Here is a 12,285-nt window from a genome sequence, read left to right as displayed (position 1 = left end):
GACTCACATATATTGGGACAGAAAAAATAACACATATTATTTTAATATTATCAAAAACGTATTATAAATAATAATAATCAACAACTTAGGGTTAATTTTGTAATTTTATCCATATCACATAAATTAGGACAAAGTGACCAGCAATGTACATTATTTCAAAGTTACATAAAAATATTATAAATCACAATAATTTATAACTTCAAACATTTAAAAAAATGTATATGAAAATTTGGATGACTCTCCAAATTTCATTTGTGTCACATAAAGTGAGAGAACAAAATAACATATATTGGGTCCATTTTAATTTATTTGTCTTATTTATTTTATTTTATTTATTTAAAAATTGCGTAAAAATACTATAAATAATGATAATTGACAACACAAAAAATTCCACTGATTCTTGAAGTGAATCTATCGTAAAAATACTATAAATCATGATAATTGACAACATAAAATATTTCAAAAATGTTGCATGTGGGTAGTCTTTTTATGCCCTAAATAGCGTCAAAGAAAGTACAGGTTTGTGATAAAAAAAAACTTATTCCTTTATCCACGCAAACAATCGCTTCAAAAACTTGGTTATTAGCCCCAAAACATACCATTTATATTATTGGGCCCGTGCATAGCACGATATGTATCTATCTATATATATATATCTCACAAATGGAAAAGCCCCAATCAAGGAAGCAACATATATCATTTACAAATGACTTAAAAAGCATTAAAAAATTACAATAATTACCAATTTAAAATATTTAAAAGCTATATAATAACATAGGTTGACTCTCAGAATTCTATCAGGCTCACATATATTGGGACAGAAAAAATAACACATATCATTTTAATATTACCAAAAAAGTATTATAAATAATAATAATTAACAACTTAAAATATCTGAAAGTCATTTTAAAAGGGTTAATTCTGTAATTTTTTCCATATCACATAAATTAGGACAAAGTGACCAGTAATGTACATTATTTCAAAGTTACATAAAAATATTATAAATTGCAATAATTAATAACTTCAAACATTTTTTAAAAAAACAAAAATTTGGATGACTCTCCAAATTTCATTTGTGTCACATAAATTGAGACAACAAAAATAAACATATATTGGGTCCATTTTAATTTATTTGTCTTATTTTTTTTAAATTTAAAAATTGCGTAAAAAATACTATAAATCATAATAATTGACAACATAAAATATGTTTTGAAAAAAAATACAAAAATTTCCACTGATTCTTGAAGTGAATCTATCGTAAAAATACTATAAATCATGATTAATTGACAACATAAAATATTTCAAAAATGTTGTATGTGGGTAGTCTTATTATGCCTTAAATAGCGTCAAAGAAAGTACAGATTTGTGATAAAAAAACTTATTCATTTATCCACGCAAACAATCGTTTCAAAAATTCGGTTATTAGCCCCAAAATATATCATTTATATTATTGGGCTCGTGCATAGCACGGACAACATTATCTAGTTATACAAATGTAAGCTAGTACTCTTGTTCTAAATTATGTATCATTTTTTGGTTATTAATAGTTAATGTGAGTAATCTCTAAAGCTAAATTGAATCAGATCAATTTAATATTTTGAAATTTAAAATTAAAATATCTAATTTTTTATAAAAATTCTATAAATTGCAATACTTTTTATATGAAAATGATCAACATACATTTTAAAATATTGACAGAATATGATGAAAATACATTTTAAATGTGACTTAAGAAATATTTATTTTGAATTAAATTGAATTTAAACACCAATCTAGAGATCATCGAAATTCAAGCTTTTTTTTTCCTTCTGGTTATTCTAAAAATCAAAATTTATTTTTTCCCAAAATCCTAATTGGCATTTTTTGTTTTTTACCCATATTGGCATTGGGATTGCAGCAATTACCTTACCTCCCACGTTTTTTCCCCTTTTAGTACCATTTCCCTTTGGCTGCGCTGCACAAATTTGCAGTTCAATTTTCTCTTTCCGTTCAGTTTTCATGGCCGACCTCTGTTTCTTCCTCCCCATTTTCTCTTCCTTTATCTTCCTTCTTCTCTGTAACGGCGTCTCCAGTGACTATCTCCTCGGAATCAACTACGGAACCGTCGCCGATAACCTTCCACCGCCGTCCCAAGTCGCCGCTTTCATCAGAGACCATACCACCCTTAACAAAATCAAGATCTTCGATGCAAACCCAGAAATTATCCGAGCCTTTGCTGATACGGGTGTTTGGGTAACCGTTACGGTACCTAACGGAGACATTTGGTCAGTTTCAAAACCAACTGCTGCACAATGGTGGGTCGAACAAAATGTTGTTCCGTTCTATCCACGCACTAGAATTGATCGCATTTGCATTGGAAATGAAGTTATGGCTACCGGCGACAAAAATCTCATCGCTCATCTAGTCCCCGCCATGCGAGCGATTCATGAAGCTCTGTTAGCAGCTGGAATAAATGATATCCAGGTTTCAACTCCACATTCATTGGGAATCTTGTCCCGTTCTGAACCTCCTAGTTCGGGTCTGTTCAGAAGGGTATACGACCGGGTAATTTTTGCCCCGATGCTGGAATTTCACCGTGAAACCAAATCACCCTTCATGATTTGTCCGTACCCATTCTTTGGGTTCAATGATGAAACCCTAGACTATGCCTTGTTTAAACCCAATAATGGGGTTTACGATGAAGCTACTGGGATGAACTACACCAACATGTTTGATGCACAGCTTGATGCTGTGTATTCAGCGATGAAGGCGTTGGGTTATGCTGACGTGGATATCGTTGTGGCAGAAACTGGGTGGCCTTCCGCCGGTGACCCGAATCAACTAGGTGTGAGTTTGGAGAATGCTATTTCGTACAATGTGAACCTCGTGAAGCATGTAAACTCCGGTGTGGGAACTCCATTGATGCCAAACAGGACCTTTGAAACTTACGTTTTCGCCCTATTCAATGAGGACCTTAAGCCTAGCACTTCGGAGCGTAATTTCGGGTTGTTCCGACCCGACTTCAGCCCTGTTTACGACGTGGGCATTCTGCGTAATACACAGGTAAATTATCGAAAATTTAGATAATCCCCAAGGATAAATTAGTAAAATGCTCTGCTCTTTGGTCAGGAATTATATTCAATGACGAAAATATCCTGTTAGTATATGCCTTGAAAATATATTTTGTTGCTAGTATTAAGGGTATAATTGTCTACACAATAATGATTATTGATCCGAGAAATCTCCCCCGCTTTCTCATAGTTTGATATTTCCAATTCTTGGTTTGTGTTGTAGCCATATGATTTGTACTCTATAAACCTTTATTTTACATTATACTAACATAAAGTGTAATTATTAAAAATATATATATGTAATGTTGCGTTATACTGACTTAAAATTGTGAATTTAGGCTTCGTCTCCGCCTGCTATGGCACCGGAAGTGTCAAAGAAATGGTGTGTTCCAACGACAGATGCTAGTGATGCAGCTTTGCAGTCGAACATAGACTTCGTGTGTAGTTCTGGAATAGATTGTCAACCTATAAAAGATGGTGGCCCTTGCTACGAGCCCAATACGATCAGAGCACACGCTTCTTACGCCATGAATGCTTATTATCAAGCAAATGGTGGTAAAGATTTGGACTGTAGCTTCATTAATACTGGTGTTGTCACTAACTATGATCCTAGTAAGTTTTTCTTGCACAAATTGTCTTTAATAGCCTCATGGTTACGACTATTCAGTTGTGTGATAATTTATGCAGGTTATGAAGAATGTAGATATGATGCTTAAAGTGGCAAATGAGGTTGGCTCTTCCTCTCAAGCGTTGGATCAGAGTACATTTTGGTATAGTCCAATATTGGTTTGTGACGCTGTAACTTGTTGTTATTTTCAAGTCTGAAGAGTTCAATGTTAATTTTGCATATGGATCGATGATATCTCTTTTCCAAACTTGGTGATTCTCAACTTGCAAAGCAATTAGCGTCTTCTGTGTTTTACTTGTTTCAGCGATGGTGCAATAATTTTCCATTAATAAACATGCAATACAATATTGCTTATTCACGAGGTGCATGTTAAAATCTATAGTAACTTTCACATATAGCAAACAAATAAATCATATTTGTATGTTATAGCAAAGTTTGCATAATTGCGCTCCATAGCAAACATATATATGTATAGTTCGCTATACATATACAATTGAAAGCTATGTCTATTTCGTTATTCATATATACAAAAAGAAGCAATTGTATAATTCGTTGACTCCTCTTCAGATTTGTATAATTTCGCTGGCAGATCATTTGTATAAATTGTTGTTAGCCTCTCGTTTGTATAAATCGTTGACAAAAATATTTGTATATAAAAAATCGCTCTCTCTTTCGCTTTATACAAACATAAATTTTACATTATTATAGCAAACACAAAATTCATATTTGTATGTTATAGCAAAGTTTGCATAATTGCGCTCCATAGCAAACATATATATGTATAATTCGCTATACATATACAATTGAAAGCTATGTCTATTTCGTTATTCATATATACAAAAAGAAGCAATTGTATAATTCGTTGACTCCTCTTCAGATTTGTATAATTTCGCTGGCAGATCATTTGTATAAATTGTTGTTAGCCTCTCGTTTGTATAAATCGTTGACAAAAATATTTGTATATAAAAAATCGCTCTCTCTTTCGCTTTATACAAACATAAATTATACATTATATTTGTATAATCTGTGTTTGTATAAAACGAGAAAGAGAGAAAGGCAAAAGAGAACTGGGCAGGAAAATATTTGTATTGTATAATTATAAGTGTATAAGACGAATATATATGTATTTAGCATGTGTATATACAATTTCTTTCGCTTTATACAAACATAAATTTTACATTATATTGTATAATCTGTGTTTGTATAAAACGAGAAAGAAAAAAAGGCAAAAGAGAACTAGGCAGGGGAATATTTTTATTGTATAATTATAAGTGTATAGGACGAATATATATGTATTTGCATGTGTATATACAATTTTATCTCACTTTATACAAACAAAAACGCATTTTATACAATTCTGTTGTATAAAGCGAGAGAGGCGAGCACAGAGGGAGCGAGCAAGAAAAGGAGAGTGGCGAGCGAGAATTTGGAGGGAGAGAGGCGACTGGCAAACATTTGCTACGGGGCGCAATTAAATCAAACAGTAGCTACTCCATTTATTTTAGATTATAAGTTTGTCATTCTATACAATCATCCCTAAAATAAATCTAATGCATTATACATGCTTAAATACACAATAGAGTGAATAAAAGTATACCAAATAAGATACTATTAATATACAAAATTAGTGCAATACATTATTTCTTCTAATATATATACTCTACCAAACGATCCTTTAACACATGAAAATCTATAATATTACTAATAATCAATACACAACTCAATATATATTATAAAGAAATAACATTATTTATGCATAAACTAATTTTAAAAGTGTACCAAACTAAATATTAAGTACCTGTTTGGATGGGCTTTTAAGTTGGTCAAAATGATTCAAAAGTCAGTTTTTGACTTGTGAGAGTGTTTGACAATTATAAGAACAATTTAAAATAAGTTGAAAGTAGGGTGACCCCTACTTTTTATTTTAAATTTAAAAGTCATTCTACTTTGATCAAGTATATTACTTTTTTACCCTTAATTCTTTTAAAAAATTCCAAATTCTTTCATGTGATCTATTCAAATTATATATTTTTGAAATTTAAAATAAGTTGCACATTTAAAATTAACTTAAATATTAAGTTATTGAAATTGAATTAAAATATAAATTAATTTTGTTTTAATTTTTCAATAAAAATCTTAGATTAATCAAATTTTTATTATGTTAACAATTTTAAGGGTATTTCAGATATTTTGATAAAAAAAAGTGTTTAACAACACTTATTTGCTAAACACATCAACAACTTTTTTTCAACTGCAACACTTTTATCCAAACACATAACTATTTATTTTTAAAATAACTTTCAGCACTTTAAAAAATTACTTTTTTAAGCCAATTCAAACGGGCTCTAATAATACAACGTACTAAAAAAAATGTACCAAGCTCATTGCTTTTAGGTGGTTGTCTACTTTGACAATTCTAGAACTAAACTGACCGTCACATTAGCCGTGACAATCATTTTTCATAAATTTCATGCTAAATAATAATAAAGTCAACTAATTATGACGAGAGGGAGTTGCTCGGATGATAAGCATCCCTCACTTTCAACTCGAAGGTTGCGAGGTTCAGTCACCAAGGGAGCAAAAGGGGTGGGGCTCCTAGGGAGGGTAATAAAAAAAAAAAAACTAACTAAAAAAGTCAACTAATTATAGATGTAAAGATATTTTTGGCATTCCAATTGTTTTCTACACGTTAAATTCACTATATATCCTTTCCTTTTCATATTAAGTGGTACTTTTATTTTGTACACGTCCATATATTAAAAAGTTATCATGATACTTTTTAAGAATCGAAATTCTTGATTAATGAAATTCTGATTAATGAAGAAACAATAACATTATTTTTATTCAATAATATATCAAAGTGAATGATTGAAAATAACCTGATAGTAATTCTTACCAAGAAAACTTCTTGCAAGACGTTTTAGTTGCTATGGCATAATATCATTATTTGTATTGACTTTCATGCATCTACAACGTGTAGAAAACGATTGATTCCGGCCGAAACGATATGTCACATCTTATCCTCTTTTATATAGATACTAGTGAAATTGGCTGCGTTTTGTGCGGCTATAAAACTAAGTATATTATTAACTAGTGAAATTGGCCGCGTTTCGCGCGGTTATAAGAAATATTTATTGGATCAGTATCAGATGTATAGACAATATTGATATTTTCTTCATTTGTGATATGATACACTTTTTCATATTTTTTAAACATATAAAATTGAATTTTTTTTACATCTTTTAAGTGTAACTATTCATATGTATATAGTAAAATAAAATATTTATTGTGGTGAAGTAAATGAAAATAAGAGATCATATTTTAAAATAACAATATATTGTATCACATATTTTTTACGATCCTCTATACAAATTCTAATTTCGTAAAAAAACTTTTGAAGTTCTTCGTTGTGTCTTTATTATTAAATTTGTCTATTATAATTTTAAATATTAATTAAATATTTATAAAAATAATGAAAAAAGAAACATGAAAAAGTTATAACAATATTTAAGAATAGAAGTTACAAGTAAAATGAAGAGGCATGAGTTATGAATTTTATTAGACATTAATTGCATTAATAATCATCTATTAATTTTATTTGTAAAAATAAATAATAAATAAATGTGAAAATAAGTGATAGAAATACATAATGAACAAAAAAAATAAAAATAATTGGTGATTGCATAAAAATATAAATACATTTCAAACAAAAAAAATAGTGACGAAAACAGATTGTTACATACAAAAAAAAGACATCATAGAATTAACATTTTATTTTTTAATTATTTTCTTGTAAACATAACAAAAATGAAGTTCACGATCATCATATATTTTTATTTTTTAAAATTAGATAGTTATATTAACTGTGCTTCATAACAAAAAAAAATAGAATAGTAAAGAACCAAATGAGCAGCATTGTCCATACATGTAGTTAATTAAGTTACTTATACAAACTAAAGTTTAAAAAATTATAGCAAAAGTAGCTACCTGACCAATACAAGTCAAAGTAAAATAAAAATATAACAAAAATAATCCTTAATTATGCTTCAAAAAATGTTTTTCTTCTACCATCTTTCTTTGCAAGTAAATCCGCCATCATATTTTGTGCTGCATATGTCAAACTCTTCATCATATGCTACTAATTGAATAAATAAAATATAATTATGAATAAATAAAATATCATACCAATTGAAAGTGATTATAACAAAAGAAAGAAAGAAAGAAATCTAAACTATATGTAATACATCGGTAAATTATTTTTTCAATTGTACAAACAATAAATAATAATCATATCTTAAAATCTAATAAATATTGTAATCAAACTATATTATATTCCGCAAATTGACTATTAAAGAGAACAATCGCATACTAACAACACATTGTTCATTATTACAATTTTTTTTATCATACTTGCTTGGAGAATGATAATACATACATAAATAAAATATTAAGAAAGCATGTCCAAATACATAAAATAAAAAGAGACTTGAGAATGAAATATTGCTTACCTTCCATGTACTTCTTTTTCTTTGCATGTTAGTTAATTCACAAACTAATATGATGAAGAAGAGAAGATATATTCTTAAATGTGAATTTTCATGAAATTAGGCAAAATGTAGAAAATAAAAAGAAAGACTTGGGAATAAAATATTTCTCACCTTTTCATGTATTTCTTTTTTACTACATGTTAGTTAATTCACAAACCAATATCACGAAGAAGGGAAAAAATAATCTTGAATGTGAATATCCATGAAACTAAATATAAGTTTATATAGGCAAAATATAGGAATACCATAAGACATCATAAACTTACAAGTTAATGTTGGAGGTTATGGACATGAAAATAATGAGAGTCTTCAATATTATTAAAAATAAAAATTAAAGAGGTATAGGTCATGGATAATTACTCCTTGTAAATAAATTAAACAATAAAGAAAAAACACTTAAAATATATTATAATTTTATAATTAGAAGTGAGGTTAACAAAGCAAAAAAGAATGTGAAGAGTCGTTGTTATAAATGTTACTCCATTAATAAAATATTTATTTGTAATAAATTAAGTAATTTGATTTTATAATACAATAATTAATTTAAATAAAAAAATGCCAAAAAAGGAGAAAAAAATAATCCAAATGGAGGCTATAGGGAGGTGCCATATCACCTTGTCTATGTTTCTCCTTTATTATATATATATATAGATAGATATAGATTATAGTTAATTAAGATATATATTTTTGCCTTAATTTTTAAGTTAATCATAATAAGTTATATGACGGGGTTATAAATATAGATATAGATTATAAATAATTAAGATATATATTTTAGCCTTAATTTTTGAGTTAATCATGATAAGTTATATGATCGAATTATAAATACTAAATATCAAGTGTGAATTAATATTTAGAGGGGCGACATTGCTTTTAGGTGGTTGGCATACTTTGACATTTCTAGAACTAAACTGTCACATAACAGTAATACTATACAACAATCATTTTTAAAAAAATCAATTCATGCCAAACTAGTAACGTTCTATTTCAGCTAAATAATAGTAAGTCAAATAGTTATAGATGTAGAGATATTTCTCAGCATTTCAATCGTTTTCTACATTCTATTTATCATTTTTCGATAGATATAAATAAGTTATTATAAAACTTATACTTATTATGAGACGGAGAAAGTAATCTTTAGATCATCACGATATTACATAAATTATTAGTCATTGTCCCTTAAAAGTAGCATGTTTGGTTAATCTTCTTCATTTATACATCTAGGTAACACTCTTCATTATTTATGTGAGAAGCATTTTCTTTTATTGACACACTACAAACACGCACCTCATTTTGCACTCATTATCATATCGAATTATCGATGGAATAAAAACAAAGATGTACATTGTGGGAACACATTTCTTGAATTTTTTTTAATATAAAAAACAAATATCTTCAACAACTCATCACCATTAATTTCCTTGTCTTTTAAGACGGCTTAGTTATTTCTTATTTTTTCTTCAAGTATATATGTTTCAAACACGGCGTCACTATAATTAACAGTAGTAATTTTTTTTATTAAAAATATAATACAAACAACAAAGATTTACCAAACATTCTGATACATTACATGATATATTTTTAATATCATCATAAAAATTGTATGTATATTTCTTAAATTAAAATTTCGTGTCAAGTCAAATATAATCTTTCCACATTAGGCTTTTGTCGCTTGTCAACTAAGGAAATAGTTAATTATAATTTATATCCTCTCTACAAGTTGGTCCACTTGGACTGCCAATAATTCAAAGTTTATATATAGTAGTTATAAATAGGGAAAATGCATAAGTAACCCCCGTCTATGTCCAAAATTTCTGAGACACACATAATTTTTACTAAGGTCCTATTACTCTTCCGAACTTAATTTATATATAATTTTCTATCCCTTTTCGGCCTACGTGGCACTATCTTGTGGGCCCAGCGCGTGTTGACAATTTTTTCAAGGATAGTGCCACGTAGGCCGAAAGAGGTAGAAAATTATATATAAAATAAGTTCGGGAGAGTAATAGGACCTTAGTAAAGGTTAGATGTGTCTCAGGGATTTTGGGCATAGGTTGGAGTTACTTATCATTTTCCCTTATAAATACGTAGCCAATTTTGCCGTTATTTGCTCATTTATTATAAGAAAGATCATTACCTCTTTAGAAACCTCGATCAAAATTAAAAAATGAGTTTCATTTTTTTCTTGAAAATGTTAGCTTCTTTCTTTCTCTTTTTGTTCATACTATTTTCTTTCACAAAGAAGAAAAACAAAGGAAAAAAACTCCTTCCAAGTCCAAGAAAATTGCCTATTATAGGAAACCTTCATCAACTTGGAAAATTGCCTCATCGTTCACTTCAAAAACTTTCTAATGAATATGGTGATTTAATTTTCTTGCAATTAGGTTCAATCCCAACTCTCCTTGTCTCCTCCGCCGACGTTGCGAAAGAGATCTTTAGAGTACATGATGTTGCTTTTGCTGGCCGTCCTCCCTTGTATGCTGCAAAAAGACTTAGTTATAATTGTTGTAACGTGTCTTTTGCTCCTTACGGTAAGCTGTTAGAGAAAATACATTTTTATTTACATAATTATATCTTTATGTATGTGCGATCCTGATTCACTTTTTCTTTTATATGGGCAAATTAAATGTTTTTTTTTGACAATTAAGGGCAATAGAGACAGATCTAGAATTTAGAGGTTACGTGTGTTAAACTGGTGTATATGCATTTTCTTCGATATATACATAGGGTATATGGGTTTCTATTGAGGTTTGGGGGTGGTTTGACATTCCTCTTCCTTGAGTAGATATGCCCTTGAGTGGGGGGTGAGATTTTGAAACATGTCAAGTCTACGATTTATCTGATATCATATTGAATCACGTGTTTTTTTTCCCACATAAAAAATAAATGAAGAATATACATTTTGTTGACTTAATTATGTTTTCAACAGGTAATTACTGGAGAGAGGCCCGGAAAATTCTAGCTTTAGAGTTGCTAAGCGCAAAGAGAGTAGAAAGTTTCTCATCAATTCGCGATGAGGAAGTGAGTCGTTTGATTCAAGAAATTGGCAAGTCTTTAAACTCATCTATTAACATAAGTGCATTGGCACTAACCTTGTCAAATAACGTTGTTTGTCGAGTGGCTTTTGGGAAAGGAAGTGATGATGAAAGTGGATATGATAATGGAGGGAAAAAGTTTCATGAAATTCTTTATGACACACAAGAATTGTTGGGTGAGTTTAATGTTGCTGATTATTTTCCAAAAATGGCATGGATTAACAAATTTAATGGGCTAGATGAAAGATTGGAAAAGAATTTTAGAGAATTGGATAAGTATTATGACAAAGTAATAGAAGATCATGTTGATTCAAGAAATTGGATTAAAGAAAAAGATGATGAAGATCTTGTTGATGTATTGCTTCGAATTCAAAAGGATCCAAACCGAGATGTACCTCTTCAAGATAGTCACATCAAGGGCCTTCTTGCGGTAAGTTTGTCTGTTAACTTATATACACCGATACTATATTATATTTGCAAAATAATTGAGTCAATAAGGTAAGATTTAACCCCTTTGTTTCTATTTATTTTAATTGATTTTTTTTTGTCATAAATTTACAAAAAAAAAATGAACAAGATAGTTGGGTAGGCTACTAGACAACCAGTGGTGTAAATGTTTACCAAAACCTAACAAACAAACAAAGATAGTTGGGTTGATTTTTATTATTTTGTTTTATCTTACCATGAAATGATGTAAACTAGCCAATATAACATTACAACTTGAGTCCGGAGCCTAAAGGGCAAAAAAAATTGTCAAAAATTCCAAAAGGGCACATCACTTTTTATTTTAGCCAAAAGGGTAAAATCGCTGCGTCAGCAGCGATTTTTCCTCTGACAAAAATGACGAAATAGCAGCGATTTCGTCTAAAAAGTTTTTTTTTTTGTTTTTAATTAAAAATCGCTGCCACAGCAGCGATTTTGTAAAAAAAAAAAAAATATTTTTTATTAAAAATCAATGCTGTGGCAGCGATTTTGTAAAAAAAAAAAAAATTTAAATTAAAAATCGCTGCGATTTTGTAAAAAAA

At 29.2% G+C, this 12,285-nt stretch overlaps 2 protein-coding genes across 2 annotated transcripts in view; both read left to right on the top strand.

The window, feature by feature from the left end:
• The first annotated feature begins 1,959 nt into the window (after positions 1 to 1,959).
• LOC102596233 (glucan endo-1,3-beta-glucosidase-like) lies at positions 1,960 to 3,954 on the top strand. The gene is made up of 3 exons (XM_006350710.2): positions 1,960 to 3,042; positions 3,389 to 3,662; positions 3,738 to 3,954. The coding sequence occupies exons 1-3, from the start codon at positions 1,999 to 2,001 to the stop codon at positions 3,764 to 3,766; spliced, it is 1,347 nt and encodes a 448-aa protein (XP_006350772.1). The 5' UTR covers positions 1,960 to 1,998; the 3' UTR covers positions 3,767 to 3,954.
• A 6,404-nt stretch (positions 3,955 to 10,358) lies between these two features.
• Positions 10,359 to 12,285, top strand: part of LOC102595891 (cytochrome P450 71A9-like) — a 3,873-nt gene continuing 1,946 nt past the window's right edge. Inside the window, exons 1-2 of the mRNA XM_006350709.2 lie at positions 10,359 to 10,756; positions 11,155 to 11,690. Of these exons, the coding sequence (XP_006350771.2) occupies positions 10,393 to 10,756; positions 11,155 to 11,690 (900 nt within the window). The 5' untranslated portion in view covers positions 10,359 to 10,392. The remainder of the gene's footprint in view (positions 10,757 to 11,154; positions 11,691 to 12,285) is intronic.

This window comes from Solanum tuberosum, unplaced genomic scaffold (assembly GCF_000226075.1).
Source record: "Solanum tuberosum cultivar DM 1-3 516 R44 unplaced genomic scaffold, SolTub_3.0 scf00128, whole genome shotgun sequence".
Lineage (NCBI taxonomy): Eukaryota > Viridiplantae > Streptophyta > Magnoliopsida > Solanales > Solanaceae > Solanum > Solanum tuberosum.
The sequence above is the reverse complement of the archived record's forward strand: the minus strand, read 5'-3'. Positions and strand labels throughout refer to the sequence as shown.

What these genes read in the sequence shown, in the direction of transcription:
- LOC102596233 (XM_006350710.2), top strand. Translation starts at nt 1,999, where the DNA reads ATGGCCGACCTCTGTTTCTTCCTCCCCATTTTCTCTTCCTTTATCTTC. An exon ending in GCATTCTGCGTAATACACAG is followed by an intron (nt 3,043 to 3,388) that starts GTAAATTATCGA and finishes TTGTGAATTTAG; the next exon opens with GCTTCGTCTCCGCCTGCTAT. An exon ending in TGTCACTAACTATGATCCTA is followed by an intron (nt 3,663 to 3,737) that starts GTAAGTTTTTCT and finishes TAATTTATGCAG; the next exon opens with GTTATGAAGAATGTAGATAT.